Source organism: Zosterops lateralis, assembly GCF_965231275.1.
Source record: "Zosterops lateralis genome assembly, chromosome: 2".
Taxonomy (NCBI): domain Eukaryota; kingdom Metazoa; phylum Chordata; class Aves; order Passeriformes; family Zosteropidae; genus Zosterops; species Zosterops lateralis.
This window is the reverse complement of record NC_139763.1, coordinates 21,510,380-21,533,284: the sequence shown is the minus strand read 5'-3', so window position 1 is coordinate 21,533,284 and position 22,905 is coordinate 21,510,380. Positions and strand designations below refer to the sequence as shown.

The window sequence follows — 22,905 nt, the reverse complement described above, 5'->3', positions numbered from 1 at the left end:
TGAAAAAAAAGAAGCTGAGGGCAAGAACACGTTTTGAAACAAACACCTGAAGCTATTCTGTTACTGCAACTAACCACTGTGATTCCTCACAACTAAATCAGATGTACAACCCCATTAGAGGAAGCCATTTTTATACCACAGATGTTTAAACCATAGAAAAGTCAATGCTGGTTACTGGTTAACCCAAAGTAATTAAGTTAAAGAGATGACTGAATGTAAGAAATACTTATAAAACTGATCAGCCTAAAAATTCATTCTTTGACATAACTACAGTTTGCAAATATAAACCAAAATTAAATTATCATGGGTGACTGTGTGACTCACACTGCTATCTAATTTTAAACATCTGAATTTAACACCAGAAAATGGGTATCACAAATAATTTCTAGAAAGTCTTAGTCAGGTTTTCTTTTGGATTTACACTGACATTGCCATCATCTAATGTGCTAGTTCCTATCACAATGATACGGTGGGTCCTTCTGTAGATGAATGGCTACAAATAGAACTATATTGACCTAAACTTTGCATTGATATTTCCTAAACAGTTCATACAAAGTCAATCTTTATTGCTGTTACAGACCAAAACATTAAAAGCCACAACTTTACATAGACCAAAAACAGAATTAAAAAAAAATAAAATAGACCATAGTAACTAAAAAAGAAATTAAGTAAAATCAGCAACCATCACCTAAATCATGAGACACAACACTATTTGTTTTCTGGCTGTCATCATTAGCAGGTTTCTAGAAATACAATCATAAAAACCCAAAGACCACTACCAATGGAACAGCAAAAAGATCAGTAGTTTTGAAAACAGACTAATTATTGCTTGGATTAAATTTACATCTCTAAGTATGGGACACCTTTCCTCTTTTTAGAGCAGTCTTCTCAAATGCACAGAAAGACTACTAAATAAACACAAGCTGTAAAAACAAGTAAGCCACAGGAATCCTTGTGTCTCCACACACTTGTGAGTTATGACTGCCTTCTTGTGGTTTCACAGACTTCACTCTTACCACTTCTAAGACTGATCTCAACTGAGGTCTTATTCTATTTAACAGAGGTTTTTACCAATCTGTAAAAGAATCCAGATGAAAAACTTCATTTCTCCATGCAACAGGAGGAATTAAATACACTGACTGATTAAATACACTAATTTGAAGTTACTGAAGTTACATATTGAATCTCAAAGTATATTTGGGCCAAATTTTGAACACATTTTTTGGGATTAGGTAATCCAGTCAAAGTGAACAGAAACTAGTCTAATAGCATTAATATGGGAAGCAAAAGATAGCTTGCCAACTACTTGTTTGTAAGCTCTGTTTCAAAATCCCCACCCTTCCAAAACGCTAATGCACCTCTTGTGTCATAAACTAGATTTGCTATACATACGAAACTACGAGATAATAAAAGTACTTGCTGGCTCAAGGATGTAACGGAAGTGTAGCCTTGGGAAATTAACACCCCAAATAAGAATCCTAAAAACATAAAGCTTACTTATGTAAAATACAATATAAATGCAGACATATACAATCTACTTTGTATTGGAAGAAAATACAACTGGCTCATAATATACTGTAGGATTCAATGTTTCAGAAATGTTTGCATGCCACTTTGAATGTTGATTTGATTTTATAACTGAAAACTATAGTCCATATTACTATTATAAGATTACTGGTTAGTTGGGTGACTCCCAACAGCATGTGATGTGGTATGTCTATCACAGGCTGCATTTGCCTCCACTGCCTACAACAGAGCATGTCAGAATCAGCTACAAGCTCCCCAGGAAGCCAAGTGAACCACAGCAACACATCTATTGAGCAAAACACCTGGTCTTGGTGCGCTTGATATATGCACTACGCATATTTCAACTTTCCCCTTTCCTTCAACTAATTCTAGTCTGGTCCCATAGACACAAGGCCCATTAGCTGCTTCAGCACATTAGATCCCCCTGGATTATCTCTCCCAGTTATGTTAATCCATGAGTCCATTCCATGGACTCACAGAGTGGTCCATAATGTGAAAGAAAGGGTGATCATGATACTTACTTAAGATACTCACTTCCAAAGCAAACTCTGATCCACGTGAAAACACTAATGTCTAGATGCACTTCAGACATTTCTAACATCTCCCAAATACGCAAGAGTAGTAATTCAGTGCTTCCTATTAGACTAAATTTTCCTCTAAAGTCACACTGCTTCAGGCCCAGTCAGGGCAGTGTTTCTTTCTGGACCTGCAAAATGTTTAAGTTCTGTTGTCTCACATCCTTAAGAAACCACACACACACACAAAGAATAACAACCATGCATTTTTATATCAATTAAAATGTCCATTATAAATAGTCTAACCACAAACTACACAAACTTGTAGTTCATGCATGTTGCATTGTCGTGAAGTAATTTCTTTTTACAAAACTGGCTAAATGCATCATACTGTACTACATACTGGCCATGTGATGCTTCATTGCATTTTCTCCTGGCATGTATGAGACAGACATCATTATATAATATACTTGTAACTTTGGCAAGTGTATGGACACACACTTCTCCTTCGAACTTAGTAGCTCTTCAGAAGTCATGTTACTATGACTCAGCCAGGTACCATCAAACTATATGTTCACATTCTTGGGCTTAAAATACTATTTATTTCAGTGGGAAATAGTAAAGATAAGAAGACTTTCAGAAAGCTGTGCAAGCAGGCCTCAGAAACAGGGCAGAGTTTAGTCAGCTGCAGATGCAAAGTCTAAAACTAGAAAAGATAAAATAAGCATATCAAGCAAGGACATGAAACAACAGCTTGAGGTTTTAGGCCTGGCCAGGATAGACCTTAAGACTGCAGAAAAAGACTGCCTAGCAAGATAATAAAAGGTTTTAAGCTTAATAATGCAGCATTGTGTATTGATAATAGAAAGCATATAAGCAAGCATTGTTTGAAGCAGGTGTGTGTGTGCTTTTAGTGATTGGCTACAACAACTGTCTGTAAGGTTTAACAATATGCTATTGGCTGGAAAGTTTTTTAAATGCCCTGGAACAAAGAGATCTTTGGCTGCTGCTGGCAAGATGTGAGCTGTTGCCATCTTTCAATTGTCTCAAACCTTTTTATGAGGCTGATGCCGCAATAAAGTTCAAGGAACGTCTCCCAGTAATCCCATCCCATTTGTGAAAAATCCTCCAATATATTTCCAACATAATTGCATGAAATTCACATGATAAATTTCAGGAAAGCATTTCATTTCTCTTTGGCATATGTTACTAGTTTACAAGATACTAAATATTTCAAGCCACAGTAGCAGCCATATCCCCACAAGCTAAATGTACATATATTTTCATTTCCCTTTTAAAGGAAAACAAGCGAAAAAACAAATTCCATGCAGCATCTTTCTCAACATAAAATTTTTGTGATGAGTATCTCCTTATTCCTATTGTCTTGACGTATCACTATAAAATTTTTCCTCTTTGAAGACAATAAGCTCAATAAATATAATGGCCAATATGAATACTTTGTTTTATTATCTTTTAATATTTTTAAAGCACGTAGCAAAGTATAATCTCTGCAATAAAACTTAGCACAAACAACAATCCTACAGATGAAATACGCAGTCTAAAATTTGACCATAATTATTCATTGGTAGCTCCAGACACCTATTAATATTTATAACATTTTTTACACAAAAATCATGTTTCGGAGTGTAGCAAAGCTCTCAAAAGTAAAAAATGTAAAAATTAACAAATTCCTTGGAAGTCTAACAGTTGTGAAAACAGTCTTTAGGGATTTTTTTTTCCATTTTCCACATAAGACCTGTCTCAGTGAGTGACATGCACCTCATCAGACCTGGGATTTCCCAGAAATATTTCAAAAGGGTTGTGGCCACTCAGGAATTAGAGGTTTTTTTCAAATAAAAATGCCCCTTGGACTTAAACAGAATAGTGTATCCGCAATCTGAACCAAAACCATTGGTTTTAAACCATTTAACACAACATTGTTAGAAACCACACACACACAAAAGTCTTTCACCACAACAGTTGAAGCAGCATTTCAGAAAGAAGTCTTATTTCCCTGATATATATTAATTATTAATATTTCCATACATCCTCCTTCACTATAGATGTTGCAGAGAGACAGAAGAGATGCAATTGGTGCACTTTAACAAGGCCACAATTTATTGCTTCATCTCTAAAGCACAACTCAACAAAAATTGTATCAGACAGGTTAACACTCTTCTCTCCATTGCTCCTATATTTTTGGTCCTTGCCCTGCCCCGTCCCAACCCAGCTCTCACTTCTGGCCTGTGTGAAGGCCAAGACACAGGGCTGCCAAATTACACCTGTCATAAAGACTAGTAGATGCCAGCAGCATCTGCTCAGGTACCACACATCACTTATTGAATGTCCTCCTAACAGTGTCACACAAGCAAAGGAAGTCAACACCCTTCTCCAGACCAGTCAGCACTGCTGTCTTTCCCCAGCTCCCAGACCTGTAACCCCTGTGGGGGTTTGTGTGCAAACCACATTCTTATTCCCATCCTATTTTAAGGAATGGTAATAGCTCCCACAACAGAAGAGGTTGCGATGACATTGTGTTGACAATGGATGAAAAACAGGCATCAAGTGAAGGAGCACACTGAAGGGTGGGTGAGTCTTTCTGCTTGAAATTTAACACATCTGCTAACCTGATCCTAGCCTGGACCCTTTGGCCCTGCACACTGACAGTATATTCCTGAGAGAAACTGAAATGCAAGTTACAATAGATTCTTCCAATTTCCTTAGAGGCTTTTTCCAGTTTAAGAACTGTATGCAACAAAAAATGCATATTCCATGAGACAACTGCTGCAGTCCAGTGTTCTAGACCACCTTGCAAGCAGCGTAAGACTGTGAAAGGACAGATGAGAGAGAGAAAAAAAATCAACATTAAACTCTATTGATAACAACATACTTAAACTACTCATACAATTCAAGGTACAGGGATATTAACTAGATTATTTTTCAGTGACAATCTTCAGTGGAAGATTTATGTTGCTTCATCACATTGCCATAAAATTTTCCACAAACATAAAAGCACTTCATATGCCAGGTTTTTAGAATACAGTCTTATAACTAACTAATGAAGGCATACCATAAAAGGAAAATAAATCTCTCTTCAAGGCAGAACTGAAGCATTTGTCATTAACACATATGGTTACCAGAGATGTGGCTGTTATGCAGAACAATCATTTGCTGACAAATCCATCATGTTTCAGACCTTTCTGGCACCAGGTAAAAAAAGGAAAAAATTAAATCAGGTTAATTTTCATTGAAGTTACTGAAAGGCTTGTAACATGAGAGATGTCAAAGCACAGCTAAGTCCCTACCCCAAGCCACAGCATTTTAAAGCCTCCAGTTAATGTAAACAATTGGATATGGAATTTCACAGAATTCCACTGCAAGGATCACAGCAGTTGTGAAGTCTAGCATTTACTTTTATATCTTTAATCTAAATCAACAACCACAAAAGAAAACCCTTGTAATATATATTCTTAAACTCATAAGATATGGACAAGTGCAGTTAATACCAGTTGTCAATAACTTGTACTATCAGCAGGCATTTCATATTAAGAGTCTATTTCTCTTTCTTAAATCACCTTTTTGTGCAGAACTGAAAAATATTTCAGGTGTTCTCTTTTTGAAAAGTCTCTGATACTGGTGGTATGCTCCAGGAATGCTGTCACAATTATAAAGTTTCTTTCCATTTTACTAGCCTTTTACCTGTGTAAAGCAATTCAGAAAGAAAGACAGTGAATGGGGTTCTGGTACTACAAGTAGATCGATAATATTCAAGTTTCTTTCTCACTGGACTGAGGAGCTCTGCTCCATTTACTTTCTCAGTGGGAAGTTCATGGGTGAGAACAAGTTAACTGAGGCTCGATCTATACCAGATGGATCTACAGGGTATGACTAAGCATCTTAGAGGCATACTATTATTAAGAGAACAAGCCCTGCCTGTTGATGAAACTTACAGGGATACTCTTGAATCCCTGAGAGCACCTGGATACATGAAGTAACAATCGGAAACTGGGGAGTATCTCATCTTTTAAAAAAATGTTTGTCTACTGTATTTGGTGGTACTTAGCTCTGGTGACACTAAATTGCTTTTACCTTCTCTTGTCATCTGAAAGAATCTCTTCTAAAAATATTTAAAGGTGTTTTACATCTAGCATACAACTGGCAATTCAGTTTTACTTTGTCCTAATGGCATTGTGTTATTTACTATCACTCTGAATTGAAAAGAAAGATCTCATGATACAATAAGATGGTATTTAACAGCATACTGAGAACTTTCTTGTTTTTACTTATAAACTCCAAACAGGTATTTCTAGTATATTTTCACTGGCCTAAGCTTATTTCTATTGAAACAGCTGGATACATTGCTATCAAGTGTAGGGATATCAGACTCAGGCCAGAAAAAAAGAGCTCTAGAAAAATCCTATCTTAAGCTACTAATTATAAAAATGGAAGAATCAATGAGTATCAGCCAGAAATCTGGAAGGTCTCCAGTTAAAGAAAACAGGAGCCTACCCTACATTTATTTGTAAAGCTCTTCAGTCTGTAAACGAGTCACGTTTTCTATTCCAAAACAAAAGCTGCCAGCACATTTGTTAGGAAACTGTAGATGTTCACCTTTCTACAGTTTGGAAAACAGCTGAGGTGAAGTTTAACTTTCAAGTCTAGTTCACACTGGTGCTCTTTTCTTTGGCATAAGGACAGCTTTGAAGACAGGAAGAAGACTTGAAATAATTGGTTGCTGTTCCACATTAATTGCCACTGAAAATTTGTTCTTCAATGATGCCCAGTGCTCAAACACATAGGTGTGAATCTATGAATAAATCAAATCTCTTACAAGATAAACTAATATGCTAAATGTGTGCATTTCTACTCCACTTGGTCAGTGAGGATCCACTGGTAAGAAAACCCATGAAACTTACCAAAAGCCTACTGTCTTTCACATTGTGTATTCAACTTTTTAACTCAAAGAAAAAATCCAGCAATAAGCTCCTAGCTGTAAAAATCTACATCTTCTTTCCTTATCTATCCTGACAAACATGTCCCATAGCTGCTACTAAGTTCTATATGAAGTGACACACTCTTCATTAATTGGATTATTCTTACCTCTTTGTGTCAGTTTTTCTAATCCCAAATGTTTCTTCCACCTACTGCATATCCAGACTGACCAATGTTTGCCTAATTCTTGATCTCAGTTCACAGTTGCATAGAAGGAAATTTCAAAACAGAAGAAAGCCTCAAGCCCTTTTAGTTCCAGTTCCCTTCCTAAAATTGTTAGGTACAAATTAAATGTCAACATATTATACACTCTTTGTAACAAATTAAAATGGGGGCAGATAATAGTGCGATTCATTATTGTCTAGCTGTAGTTACACATTAACATGATTTTATTGTTGTCAAAGGAGCTGCAACCATCACCTAAGTGAAAAAGAAAATAAAAGCCACACTGTTGAAATAATTTATATATAGGGATGGAAATTCTGGGGAAGAGAATGACAAATAGTCACTGTATTAGGACATCATCATAATACATTGTTATCATCCTTTCCTCACTATTTGCTGCTTCACATATCTGTTCAGCCATGTGCTAAATTCAAAGGAAACCCAAACCTCTTACAGCACTGAGGTCAGAAAATGAATTTGTAGTGTCTAGGTCCAAAAGTGCCCTGAGGCCTGACTGGAATGTTCCAGTCATGAGCAGTTAAAAAGCATGATCAGTTAAATACAAATGATGTATTGCCCTATGCTCATGGCCTAAATCACTAGCTGAGAAATCACACTCATACACATGAACTGAAACTGCTTTTTTTTTTTTTTTTTTAAATATAAATTACTGTGAAGATAACCTCCCTAAAGAGTAATCCATTAAAAAAAGAAAAACAGAACTATGCATCTAAATTCTCGTAAGAATGGCAGGGAAGGTTAAACTACGTTTGCACTAGACTAAATAAGTACATTATTCTCATCCAATCTTCACCATTAGCCTCAATTTCTGACTGTCTGGACAGAAGACATTTGCTCTAAAGCAATCCTATTTCTCTTATATTATCTTATTACAGGATCCATGACAGCTAGATTGCAGCCCTCACAGGCAGAAAAAAACAGGCTCCACTACCTTGGCCAGGTTTGCAGTTTCAGCTGTGACCACTTGAGGAATTACAGTCGTATTAGTTTGTCTAAGTTCTGACATGAAAGACAGTGTCAGTTTCATTTTCCTGAAACTGACCTCTTCAATGAAGAAAAAAAAAAGTTTTCAAAACATTTTTACTATGTTACAAACAAGAAAAATTAAAATTGTTAAACCAAATAAAACTTCAAGTAGCTGAGAAGTAACAGGAAAAAAAATATTCACAAAAAACAGTTACAAACAACTCTTCCTACAGACCCATTACATCTGTTCTGTTTCCCTTATTCCTTTATTTTAATTAATTGTGTCACAAGAAATTCTATAGTGACCTCTACTCTCACATAATTTCTCCTTCCATGATTGTAAGCCTGCTAGAGTTCACCCATCTCCACCTTTCTCCAATCTGAGACTCTGTCTCTTTCCTTGTTTCTCCTACAAGTTCAGAAGACCTGCTCCTCAGTAATCTCAGCTGCTTACTAGGGGAGCCACATCTTTGCAAGCCTGAGACAAGTCTCTGCTTTTTTAAAGGAATGTAATTACATACTTATGTTCATAACTTTGATGTCATATCTCTTTGACAGTCTAGAGAGACACATTGGTGAAAATGATATTCACAGAAGACAACAGAAAGTTGATTAAAATTTTAGACTGGGGTTGTTCCTCAAATCTGGAAATATCTGATATTCTTTTCAGGGGATGGAAGGACTGTATGATTCTTTTTAACCAGAGATGAAAGGAACAGTACTCTACTTTCAAGTTTAAAGGGCCCACTTACCTTTCAACACCCCCAGCTCTCCACCTCTGTGTCCCGTGACCTCTTGGTCATTAAAAAACTGAAAAAAGGATATGACTGGAGTTGGGACACCAAGCTCACAGCACTCTATTTTGTTGACTACATGGAACTAGTGTTCATACATGGACCTGATCCAGCTGAAATCAACAGAGGGCTTTTTATGGACTTCAAAGGTTTTTGAAGCATAAAGCCTTATAAGGCTCAGCTGTGGGAAAGATCAAAAAATGAAGATTCTTGGTGTGAACTCCTAGGCAAGTGCTTTTTGAGTGCAAGGTTTACATTTCCTAGGCACAGCTATTAAATATCAATACAGATGTGTCTGCCTTCTGTAGGACACTCCTCAGACATTATTCCTATTTTCAGTCTTTAAAAATATGGATGCTAAACTACAGTACTTTCTTTTTTGTTTACAAAAGTTGGCTATGTACTCCAATCCAGCAAGTCAGAGAGAGCAAATATTCACACAGAATGGCCAGTGGAGATGTAGGTCAGCTTGTGAATAACAATCTCTATGAATAAACACAAATTCAGCATCCAGTCTGCTTTTCAAGCCAACTCGGAAATGTAATGTTTTGGGTTTCTTTTCCTTATATAACACTTACTAAACACTTAAGTTCAGAGCACTAGATAATCATAGAGACAACCCATATTCAGAGAACAAATAATGCTTTAGTAATAGTTTTAATATGAACACTACCCATCTGAAAACTCTTTTTCTCTATGTTAAGTGTTATACCTTCCAATAGAAAAAATCTACGTTTTAGAAGTGACAGCACTTATCTTTTAGAAGTTTTCTAAAGCTTTTCATCTCCTCCCCCTCACCAACATGACTGTGACACTTAAATTATTCTTTGCCAATATTTTCTACACATAAAATGTCTGTTACAAAACCTATTAGTAATTCCTGTTGGGTTTAATGCACCTGTTGGATATCCAGCACATTTACCAAATTAACAGTGATTTTAATTTTATGAACACAAGCATAAAGAAATCTCTTTTTTTAATATATAAGAATACACAAGTAAATGTGAGAAAAATATCTTGCAACTCCTATTTTCAGTACAGTTGTTCACCATTCACTTACATTCTCATACAGTTCAGCTGATGTGCATTTAAACTAACACTTGAGACATAGACAAGTATTTTAATTTAGGAAAGCAACAAGCAAGCCTGAGTCATCAAAACCACTAGAAAACAACAACCAGGCAGTGTAAACCCCTGCACTCATATCAACTATGCAAGCGCTCACTGAGGCCAAAGAGATCTGGGTCGGTTATGAGAAAGTTAACATAACTCCCACTGAAATCAGGGAGGTTCATACCAGACCAGGTTACAACAGCAAAGACTCACTATGGCTCAATTACACAATACTGTGAACGATGCAACTGTTTCCACTAGATCCAACCATTGTTATTCAAAACAAACCTTTCATTTTCACAGATTTTACCTAAGATTGTTAAATCTGTGCACCTTTTGTTTACGACTACAGATCTTGAGAATAACAGCAACCAAATGCCAGAATAATTATCCAGATCATATGCCATATGAACATTAAAGCCAGGAGAATGATTGGGACTTTTAACGAGTTTTGAGAAAAACAAAGTAATAACAAATGCTACAATTTGTCTGTGGAAATAAATTAACAACAGTGTGCTTTACAAGACATATGAAAGTCAGAATTATTTAACACAAGGGCTATTTTTGGAAAGGAGATGAGTACTGAAATGGCAACAAAAGCAGATGGCACACATCTTCACATTTAGAAAAGGTTGTGAGCACCTCCCAAGAGAGCTAAACAAACTCACTGCCTGGGCAGCCTGTCCATTGGAACTGAAATATTCTGGGAATAACACATTACATATCTACCATATCTCGTTACAAAAGTACCACTTAGCTTTCCAAAAGATTTAATGAAAAACAATTTATAGTTTCAGAAATATTTGAGACAGTTGCAACAAATGGTTTCTTCACAAAGAAAGCTTTTCCAGCTTCTCTACAGCAGAGCACAGAGACACACATGCACCCCTAGACTTTTGGCCTGGCCACCACTTTCCCAGCTGGGACCTATTGCAGATTATTGCAGGTGCAGTCACTTTAGAGTTACAGGCAATTTGAAGGCAGATGTGCTGGCGTTTAGACAACTAGCTTCCTGACTTGTAGGTGAAATCTGGTATTGCTTATCTAGAGGTAATCACTTGCACATTATTTGCTTGCAGATATAAAATCTGAGCACCTTTTATTGCTTACTTAAAAGAATTGTCTGTTTTTCTTCAAAAACTTCAGTTGTCCTGAAAGGCAACAGTTCTTCTACAACAGTAAAAACAACCTCCTACCACCATATAGTTATCAGTCATTCAATATAACAAACATTTAAGTCTTTACTCTTCCCTTTACAGCTACTAAACATTATGCAACATATGGCTCTATTAGCTTAAAACAATATTTTTCCGTACTTTCAAAAACAATTTTGAATGAGCCTTGGCTCATCTAGCTTAGTACTAATTCCTAAGTACTAAATCATAGTATATTACTATTAGAATTACACTAAATCACATTTACAGGAGGAAATTTCTCTCTAATTTCCTTCCATATATCACAAAACTGGCTTCCCACTTGAGGGATGTCTATGTTGTATCAAAACTTTCAGTTACAATTCATCCACTTCGCAAAAAAGTCAACATGAACACAGAACCCCGATGTGACCAAGGTCATCCACAGTGCTGCCTGTATGTTTCTAACCAGTTTAATGAGTTCAAACAATCTCTCACAAGCCTGTTCAAGCAGCAATCACAATTCTGGATCACATACCATGTATACATCTCCATGTATCTGGACTTCCCCCTGATGAATAAAGAAATGGATTTGCTAAGATTCAATTTACTACTGAAGATTATCCTCTCAAAGTATTTTAGAACTATAGTGAGATATACCAGTATCTAAAAGGATGGGAAAAATTGATTAAGCATTAGCATTTTGGTTTTAATGCACTGACAATCATAAATGGTCATATGTGAACACACATAAGAAAATCTAAATAATGAAAATTAATTTAGAAGCAAGTAACAGTACTTAGCAGGTATTATACATCTTTAAAATAGACAATACTGTTCCCTGTTCTAGTCACTCCTCCACACCTGGAGTGGTCGGTCCACTACTGGGCTTCCCAGTACATAAAAAGAGATGGACTTAGTGGAAGGAGCCCAGAAAAGGGATGGTAATTTCTCTCACATGAGAAGAGACCAAAAGAACTGGGAATGTTTAGTCTAGAATAGAAAAGCCTCCATGGTTTCTCATCAATGTTTTTAAGTACCTGATGGGAAAGAGTAGAGAAAATGAAGCCAGACTCTTCTCAGTGAAACCCAGTAACAGGACAAGAGGCAATGGCCAAATTTGAAACATGGGAAATCTCACCTTTTTTATTACTGTGAGGGTGGTTAAACACTAGAACAAGTTGCCAGGAGGTGCTGCTCAGCCTCAGCTACTGTTACTCTGTAAGCATTATGCTGTAACCTCTCCAGTGACTCCACACCACAAATACAGGCAATTTTACTGGCAACTACTCCAAATTCTTAGGGCATGTTCTACCACTCTCTCAGCTTTTGACCCAGTAAACAGGACTGACCACTCTTCTGTCTTAAGTAAATTATCAAGTTGCACATATTACGCAGGAAGACACTTGAGCTTGAGAGACCTACAATAGAAACCAGCTAAGACAAAGATCAACAAGCCCACAGGTCAAAGTAAACAGTCTGCCCTCCATAACATTTTTAGCCTAAGTAGTTAGTGATGTTCAAGCTCTTATTCACAAAGAAAATTTTAATCATGCAAGTTTTAAAACATGGCTCAGATGGCTGGCAGTAGAGATTAAAATCCAAATTGTTTTTTTCACTCAACTTGAAAACAAAACACTAAAGGTCACTGTCAAGCCTGCTCCCCCAAAACAAAACAAGTTCATCCACAACTAATATCACAAATGGGAAAGGCAACACCCACAGATAGCAATGCAAGGAGTTTAGTCTCACTCCAATAAAACAGGCAGGTTATGCAGAAAAGCCCTAGCAAAACTAATCTGAGCATTCAGATCTCTTGTCCAGCTACCTGTATGAGGTCCTTGTTTATACCCATACCTTTTTCAAGAAAACAAAAACTTGTGCAGTAACCGACCTCATGTTCATAGGGCTTTACTTACTGTACTAAATTACTATAAAACTAGATTCATAAAAAAACTTTGAATACGTCAAATTAAAATCTGTACCTTTTTCCTGGAGAACTAAAACACTGAGACAGAAACTGCCTTAATAAGAAAATGCTGCGGGAAAGAATACATCCAATGACATCACTGTACAACTTCTGCCCCTAAAATAGTATGCCGTTTTCCACACTGGATTCACAGTCTTGGTGTTTCCTACAGAGCCAGACACCCTAGTCTTTCCTCTCCTTCCAAACTAGAGAAAGAACTGCCCTTCCCATTTTATAAGGGCTCCATATTAACACCCAGACATGCTCTTTTGGATAACTGCCAAATGCACAAAACACTAATTATTATATAGGACTGTAAGGTTCAAACCTTCTCCTCCTAAGCAGGCCATCTGATGGTCATGCTCTTGCTTACTGGAAGAACACTCTTGCCACACCCCCTAGTTCAGGTGTTTTAGAGAGAATTTTGTCAGAAAAAGAAACACAGCACTGGAGCTCCGCTTTATCAAGGCAGTGACCCAAGAGCATGGACAGGTTCAGTGAATGCTCCAATTACTCCCTCATACATGTTTTGCAACAGTCATGGTAAAACAAAACTCTAATGTCAACACCCAAAATGGCTTAAAATAAGTACTCTGAACATAAGGCTAGAGAGAGGAGTTCTCTTTGCCCTTACTCATTCTGGTCAATGAATGCTTCACTTGGTGCTGTCCAGGGGCCTAAGTCACACAGTTGGGATAAAAACACTTTCTCTCATCTGCAAATTTTCAGAGCAAGCTAAAGGCCACTATTGAACATATTCCAGTAAGAAAGAAGAGTTATGTTGGAGTCCCTTCATTTAGAGATTAAACATAATTCTCTACTGTGGATGAGCATGTAATTAAGTTTTTATATATAAAAGAAGAATCCACTATGATCTCTTCTGCTTACTTTTGTTTGTTTGTTTGATTGCTTAGGATGAAAGGACTTTGTGCTAGCATAATGTCTGTGAAAGTTCAGGACCTGGAGAGAGGCCATAGATATAAAACACACACGTTTCATTGAGTGTAGGACCCATGTGGTACATAACTCTCATAATGATCTCACATAACCTCTACATGGAACTTCCCAACACCACCAGAACTGGAAAACTCCTCTGGCCATGGGGATCTTACAGGAATAAGCAGGCATCTGTGCCCCTTCAACAAGCATTCTGAAGATCAAAGGGTTTTGATTTAGGTGACTGATTCTTCTTCTAGCCCACATCAATAGTCTACATGGAAAAAAATGTATTATTTGACCTATGCTTCAGTTAAAATATTTTCCTATTGACAATACATTAAAATAGGCTTAGAAATGTTTCCCAAGTGTAAATTAACAAATAGGCTTTTTTAGAAAGACTACCTCTCTTGAAACTTTTAAAAAGAAGGACAGTAAAGGAAAATGGGTGAAAATACTCTGTGAGGGGAAAAATGAATTAAAATCCCCTGTGAACATTTGGAAGTTGGAACAATATTAGTTGCCATTCAAACAAGAGCCAGAAGATACAGAATTAACCCAGACTTCCCATTCATTCCTACCTCATTCTCTTTAAAAAAATTGTTAGTAATGTGATTTTAATACCAAAAACAGTGTGAAATCAAGTCTCTGTGAAGTTTTGGAGACATCATCTCTTGCAAAGCATCCAGCTGCTGTCTCCCTAACCCCCACCACTGAGGCTGTATCCAAAGCAGGGCTGAGAAATGAGTGGATCAGTCTTCTTTCAATTCTTGCCTAACTGGGAGACACTAGAGTTCCTTCCTGCTCTGATTGGGAAGAGCTAGTGTTCAGTTTGCTTCAAAGGTTGAATCAGATTACAAGATAAGTGGGTATCTGAAATGAAAAGAACTCCAGAAATTGCTACCAGTTGAGATGAAAAAGGGAGGGGAATGGCTAGAAGGAGGGAGAAGAGAAAGGAATGGAAGGAATGGAAGGAACATCACACCCTTTAGCCTGCACAGAATAATCTGGCCCAAACCTGCACATCCTACAGTCCACTGTGTCTTATCAGTCTCCGGTGAGAACACTGGATGCTTAATGTACTTTAAAACTCTCTTCCTTTTCCCCATTATAAGACAATGGAGAGCTTAACTTTTATAAACGAGAGCACTTTATCTTCCAAACATTACAGTCGTTTCATGTCTAACAGGAGTTTAATCCCCAGTAATTAAGATAAATTACCACGTGCTTTAGCAGGTTGGGGTTAAAACGCTGAGATTTTCAAGTGATTACAAAAAACCAGCCAGTTATCAAGTCCTCACTGAGTAATTCCCTACTATTTCACTCTAGCTAATTAAAATGTAATCACGATTGTTTGGCAGTGTGCATTCTGTCAGCAGTTTTACGTTGAAAAAGAAATCTTGCCAAGAAAACACACACAAAAAAAAAAAAAAAAAAAAAAAAAAAAAAAAAAAAAGAAAAGAAAAAAAGTCTTTCACTATGAATTGGCTTGATCTAAACTGCCTCTTTAGCCACTGAAACTGTAAAACAAGTAAGTTACAACCGCTTGACAAGGCAATAAAAATACTAACCGCTCCCCGGGATAATGAACTATATTAATGGGGATTCTCCTTTCAGGCCATCCCGGGATGCGCGGACCCCGCGGAGCAGCGGCCGGGCAGGGCAGGGCAGGGTGGGGCGGGGCCCGGCGGGGCGGGGCCAGGCGGGGCAGGGCGGCCGCTCCCCGCCCGCCTCGGGGGGCAAGCCCGGTCTCTTCAACCCAAACCCGGCTACGGGCATCCAGCAACTTCTTGCACACACTCAGCTCTCCTTTAACATCTTTGTTTTTTTTTTGTTTTTTTTTTTTTTTTTTTTAATTCGGTTTATCATGAAATGCCTCTGAGACCTGCCTTTGGTGCCAGCACCTTTGCCCCAAACGCAACTCCACCCGAAGCACTTTCCCGGGCGTTCCCGGTCTCTCACCGAGGGCCAGCCCGGGGTGGGCGAGCGGCGCGTTCCCGGCGCGGAGCGGAGACGGGGCACCCGAAGGGCCCGGGGGGTCCCTTCCCCCCGAGCCAGCCAGCCCTGCCCAGGGGGAGCTGGGGCTCTGGGCAGGGAAAACGGCCTGCAGCTCAGGGCTTCCATCATTTGGATGAATTCGCCTAGGTGTAATACTTGCGCAGGGGAGGACAGGCGAGGAAAGGAAAAGGGAAAGGTGCGTGTGTAACTGGAACAGGGAAAGGACGGGCAGACACTCGCTGCTCTTGCAGGAGCTCCGCACCGCTTCCAGCTTTCATTTTAAGCTTCGCAGGTCTCCCGCCACTTCAATTCCATTTCTCCCCACCTTATCCCTATTCGTCCACTCCCGTTAGCCAGAGAGGTGCCTCTCTGCCCCAGGATAGAAAAAATAAATTTAAAAAAAAAAAAAAAAAAAAAAAAAAAAAAAAAAAAAAAGGCTATACCCCCACCCTCACCTTCCAGGAGGTCAAAACCAAGTATTACACGCTCATGATTATCACTCTTAAGAAAACAGGCTCAAACTTTCCCCCGGGCAGGGGAGGCGAACCACCTGCGTGCCGGGCGCGGGCGGGAGGAGCCCCGCGGGACGAGCGCACCGCACACCGCACACCGCATACCGCACCGCCGGCCCGGAGCGCCGCCTCGGACACCGCCGGGGCAGGCCGGGAGCGCCGGGCACCTGCGGGGAGCCAGGACACAGCGTGCCGGGAGCCGCACGGCCCGCCAGGCGGGGAGCCCGGCCGGCGGCCACAGCACCGACGGGGCGCGGGGCCGTGCCCACCTGCCCGGCGCCTCCAGGTGCCCCGTCCCCCGGGAGTGCGGGCCGTCCCCGGGAGTGCGGGCCGTCCCCCGGGAGTGCGGGACAGCCCCCGGGCCCCCGAGTTCGCCCAGGGGCGCCCCGGCCCCGGCCGTCCTTTCCGCCCGCGCCGGCGGGACACCCGCTGTCCGGAGGGCGGCAGAGGGGCTCCTGCGCGGTGCCGTGCCCCTACCTGGAAGTGCTTGAAGAAGGCGGAGATGCGGGTGATCTGGAGGCTCAGGCACCTGGAGGTGCATCTGGCGGCGGCGAAAGCCTCCTCCTGCCTTCGGGCGGCGGCCCCCGGCCCGTCGGGGCTGCCGCAGGCGGCCGTCACCCAGAGGAGCAGGGCGAGGGGCGCGCCGGGCGCCCTCCGCACCATCGCGCTGCGGGAGAGGAGCGCAGGGGCTGCAGGGCCGGGCTGAGCTCGCTCCCGCTCGCCGGGCTGGTGCCGGGCTGCGCCGGGGACCGACACCTCCGCGCCGCACAAACTACACAAGAAAGTTCAATCATTCAACTCCCCTCAGCCCCGTCCTCCCTCGCTCCCGCCCGCCCCGGCCCACAGCCCACAGCCCTCCCCCGCCGGCAGCGGGCGGGCCCACGGTGGCAGCGGCCGCGCCATTGGCTGCGCCCCGCGCGGGCGGGCGGGCCTCGTGCCCACGGCCAGGGACGGGCAGGGACGGGCGGCCCCGAGCCCCAGCCCCAGCCCGACCCCGCCGCCACCTGCGGGCACGGGGCCGCACGCCCTGTCCCTGTCCCTGTCCCTGTCCCTGTCCCTGTCCCTGTCCCTGTCCCTGTCCCTGTCCCTGTCCTGTCCCTACACACGGCTGGCTGCGGGGGGTGGCTGGGCGCCAGGGCCGCTGGTAGCCGCTCTTAACACTCTGGTTAAGTCTCTTCGATTTCTTTTTCAAAAATCAGTTTTAAAATAGACGGGGAAACAAGAACCCAGGAAAATCACTTTTTGAAAGTTGGTGTTTCTTACAGAGTAACGCTGCAGTGAGCGCTTGTCCCAGAGTGAAATGTATACAGACTCCTCTGAAGAGTTATTTAAAAGCGAAAATGTACAAGTCATTAGTCCAAATATCTCTGTGTAAGATTAAAACAGCCCCTTGAGCAGTAAGTGGCCCCCATGCAGTAAATACCAGCCTGAAGTCCTTTCCCCGTTGCCGCCAGCCCCAGCGCGGAGCGTGTGCCGCAGGATGTGGCACAGAGGTGACCCAGCGCATTCCTGTCCCCGCACGCTGCATGGCTCCTCCCGGGGCAGGTATGTGCTGCCGGAAAGAGCGAGTGGATCATTTCTCACCGGAGCCTGTGGATTGAGCCTCCCGAACTCAAAAATCCCACGGCTGTATGAGCTGAAATAAATAACTTTTAGGCCATTTCAGAAGTTAATACTCGGTCAGTTACTGCTATAAGTAGTAGTTTAGTGTGATTATCAAGCCCTGTCTTAAAAAGACTTCAGGAGTCATTTTCATTGGAACAAGTTCTAGTATAAGTTAAGTAGTTCACTAGGAAAGTGAGCTAGTATAAGTTCACTAGAAAAGTCATCTAAAATCTCATAAAAGTCACCAAGATCTTCAACCATTCTGGCTGATACTAATTTAACATGACTATAATTCTTCTATGAATGTTCTTATATACACGAATGTGAAATAAAAACATATTCCCCAATGTTATTATTCTCACCAGACCATGTACATACACCTTTCGTGCACTTATATATCAGAAATTCAAAGTATAAAGAGGTCTGCTACATCCCGACTAGGAAATCACTTGTTAAGTTCTACCATTAGATTCTAGCTATAGGTTTACTATCTTACCACAAAAATAAGGCACAGATTAAGAAAATAGTCCTTGACACAAGTATAGCTAACATACAAATATAACAAAAAACAAGGCACATTTTAGTTTAGACATTACTTTGCAGGTTATGTATGGTCTCTCTTGTCAGCTGTCAGAAATCTTCACTTGAGAAAAGCCAGGAGGCCAGAGTCAGTCCTGCCAGTGTTACCAAATGGAGATGACAGTTTGTGCCCTTGGATGCTTGAGGGAGCACAGCTGCCAAAAGGTGAGGTCACCTGCCACATCCTGGCCAGAAGTTGCCCTGCTGTTTGCTCTGCTCACTGTACTCCGCCAGCTATTTTGGAAATGCCCTGGTTAATCAAGGAAGTCCATCTCAGCTACATCTCCCAAAGCCTTCGTCATTTGTGCAGCTGGAATGGTTACCTTTCCTCTTGTAGTGAGCAGAGATCATAAGGGGTTCAGAGATGGTTTTCCTAATTCTGAATTCTGACTGTTATCTCACCACCAGAAAACTGGTTACTTTACCTGATCCAGCATCTCTCTATTTACAAATTTAAAAAGCACATGACAGAACAACACAGAAATAAATCCACAGTCTTAGCAATGTTATGACAAATAGTGGTGACCCCATTCAGGCCTCAGTATTAAGTTCAAGACTTCCCAATTTCTAGCTGGAAATCTTTTAAATAGTTTTTCTTAAGCCTTGACTAAAACTTTTGCAACTTTTTGCCTTGAGTCATGAAAAGAAAATTGCTTTGCTGATTCATAGTGTTTACAGGTAGGCTGAATGCATTGAACTTTTACCATAGATAATAAGAGCTCCGTGAAAAAATATGTAACTTCTGTAAATCAGATGCAAATCTAGAAAGGCCAGAAAATTCAGTTGATATATCCCCTCCATGTTAGTAGTAATGCCTTTTTTGTCGTATATCATAAACTCCAGTTTTAAGTAAAAGGTTATGAATCCTGTTTCTTTTGTTTTATAAAGTCTAGTAGCAAAGGGCGTAGAGCCCTTGATGATTAAAAAGTTAGTGAATACACAGTTTACTCAGTTCCTTTTGTTTGAAAGTTCGTGGTTACAGAGATCATCAGTGTAGTCACTGAATTCCTTCTCAGTAAGGGCTGACTTGGTTAGCACACAAAAGACTGGCTGTTCACTTCCAGTAAAACTGTAGTCACACAGGTCCTTCCCCTATGTGGAGATTATGAAACAGGCTCGGTAGCTCAAGAATTTAGTAGGTAATTAAAACCCACTATGACCTAAGTATCTGTCAGACCAAAAGAGTAGATATGTAAGTTTTTAAATATACTCATTTGAAAGATGCTAATAATTTGGCCACAGAATAAAGAAAATTTGAAATATATTATGTATACATTTCAACCAACCTGTAAATATAATTATGGTTTTTACCCAGATAAACAGACGTATGGATACACTCATGTGTTTTGCTCACTCTTTTTTTTTTTTTTTTCCTGTCAGTAAATTACATTAAATAGTCTTTTTTTGTAGTAGAATTAGTGCTAACAAATTCTTGCGAATACAGAGTATTATTTTTGTGCTAAAAATATCCGCATTATTTTCCTGCTCGTGCTTCAGGAGAGTCTGACAATGCACAAATGAGGTTTTTTGCAAACCAGGGGCTGTTTTTTCACAGGAGACAGCGCCACATGCTGGCATTGTGAGGTGAGAGCCACCGGGCATTGTGCCGGTTTAGTTCTGCTTAATGAGTTGGGTTTAATCGATACTGAATTAAAATAGCTTCATCTTAAAGAATTGCTTCTTATTCTAGAGGGAACTGCCAACATCAGGTTCTAATTTCAAGCAAGCAAAAAAAAAAAAAAAAAGATATTGTTAATATTAAAAATATTTATTGTTTTCATATAAACTACTGTATTCTAGCACATGGATTTAGTTTATTGTATAAATCATCCTGATCTGCCATTTATTACTCAATTATCTTTAGCTTTAACTACGTTATATCAAAAATTATCATAACTCTGAGTACAACATAATCCCCCAAACCCTGTTCAGGAACTCAGCATGCAGGGGTGCCTCTCCAAAGTGCCTGTGTACTGATGGAGGCAGTATGGGGACAGTGAGTCAGAGATCCATATGCAGCTGCAGGGCCATGATCTTCTCAGGATCATGGAGACATGGTGGGATGGCTCCCATGACTGAAGTGTTGCAATGGAAGTATATGTCTTTTATGAAGAACAGGGTGAGGAGGGGGAATTGCCCATTATGTGAGAGGGCAGTTGGGGTGTGTGGAGCTCAGTGTGGGGAGGGATGAGAAGGGAAGATCAAATGATTAAAGAGAGGACGGGTAAAGTTGATGTTCTAGTGGGTGTCTGCCATAGGCCACCTCACTAGGAAAAGCAAGTGGATGAGACCCTGTACAAGCAGATGGAAGCAGCCCCAAGTTCTCAGGCCCTGGTCCTCAAGAAGAGCTTCAACCACCCCAATATTGGCTAGAAGGACAAGACAGCAAGGCATAAGCAATCCAGGCACCTGGAGTGTGCTGTTGATAACTTCCTCCTCTGAGAGATAGAGGAGACAAGAGTAAATGATCTGCTGGACTTCATACCAACACAGGGGGGCTCGTTGGGATGTGAAGCTCAAGGGCAGTCTTGGTGGCAGAGACCATAAGATGGTGGAATTCAAAATCCTGAGGGCACGGAGGAGAAGAAGACTGAGTTCAAAGCCCAGGACTAAAGCAGAGCATACTTTGCCCTCTTCAAAGATTTGTTTCAAAGAATCCTATGAGGTAAGGTCTTGGAGAGGAGAGAGACTCAAGAAAGTAATTTAATATTTAAGGATGACCTTTGCCAAGGTCAAAAGCAGTCCATCCTAATGACCAGAAAGAAATGCAAAAAGGCCAGGAGAACTCTGTGGATGAACAAGGACATCCTAGCAGCACTCAGACATAAAATGGAAGCACGCAGAGGGTGGAAGCAAGGGCCGGTAAGTGGGAAGAATACAGAAACATTGAGAATCCAGGGATCAAGCTAAAGCTCAAATGGAATTGAATTGGCCCAGAGACTTCTAGAACAAGAAAGGCTTCTATATGTACATGGGAGACAAATGTAAGACTAAGAAAAATATGGTAGCACTGCCTAGTGAGACAGGGGTGTTGATTAAACTGAATGTTTTCTTTGCCCCAGACCTTATTATCATGACCAGCCTTCAGGAATGCCATTTCCAAAGAGCGGGAGGAAGACTGAATCAAGAAATATGTAGCCCTGTCAGAAGAGGATCAGGTCAGTGAATATACAAGTAAACTGGACATGAGTAAGTCCATGCACCTGACAGGATGCACCCACAAGTGTTGAGAGAGCTGGTAGATATCATGTGAGGCCACTGCTGGTAATCTTTAATCACTCACTGGGAGAAATGCCCAAAGACTGGAGAAAAGCAGGAGTGACTCCTATTTTTGGAAAGGGGAAGAACGGCCCAGGGAACTGCAGGCCAAGGAGTTTGATCTCTGGGAAGGTGATGGAGCAGTTAATCCAGAAATACGTTTTCAGGCACACTTCCTTAATTCTTAACATCTTTAATGACCTGGCTGCTGGACCCGAGTGTACCCTCAACAAGTTTGCTAATGACACAAAAGAGGGAGGAGTGGCTGATACACCAGTGAATTGTGCTGCCCTCCAGAGAGACTTCAACAGGTTGGAAAAATGGGCTTATGAATGGGAACCTCATGAAGTTCACTAAGGGGAAGCAGAAATTCCTGTACCTGGGTAGGAGCAGCTCCATGCACAGATAAAAATGCTGAGTACCACCCGTCAGGAAGGCAGCTTGATAGGAAAGGTCCTGGAGAGGTGGTGGAGTTGAATATGAGCCAGCAAAGTGCCCTGGCAGAAAATAAAAGGGTGAAAGATATTCTTGTCTGCATAGCAATATAAAGTATAGCAAGCAGGTCCAGAGTGGTCATCCTTTCCTTCTCCTAAGCACGAGAGAGACAAGGACATAATGGAGAGTGTCCAGTAAGGGCTCTGAAGATGCTGAATAAACTGGAGCATCTCTTCTAAAAGGGAAGGCAAAGACAGCTGAGGCTGTTTGGGCTATAGAAGAGAAGGCTGAGGGGGGTTTTCCTTAAGGTGTATAAAATCCAAAAGGAGGCTGGCTCTTTTCAGTGGTGTCCAGTGACAGGACCAGAGGCAATGGACACAAATTGAA

General features: G+C 40.8%; 1 protein-coding gene across 4 annotated transcripts in view; it reads right to left on the bottom strand.

Annotated features, from left to right (window-relative positions):
• The window catches only part of ANOS1 (anosmin 1), a gene marked incomplete at its 5' end in the record, with an annotated part of 132,372 nt that extends 114,918 nt beyond the window's left edge, over positions 1-17,454 (bottom strand). For 2 of the 4 annotated variants that reach the window (XM_083855885.1, XM_083855886.1), the window contains 2 exons: positions 17,119-17,209; positions 17,398-17,454. In XM_083855885.1, the coding sequence (XP_083712011.1) occupies positions 17,119-17,209; positions 17,398-17,435 (129 nt within the window). Of the gene's footprint in view, positions 1-17,118; positions 17,305-17,397 lie in introns of those variants that run through there. The other 2 variants (XM_083855884.1, XM_083855888.1) reach the window with 2 other exon arrangements.
• Positions 17,455-22,905: the final 5,451 nt, after the last annotated feature.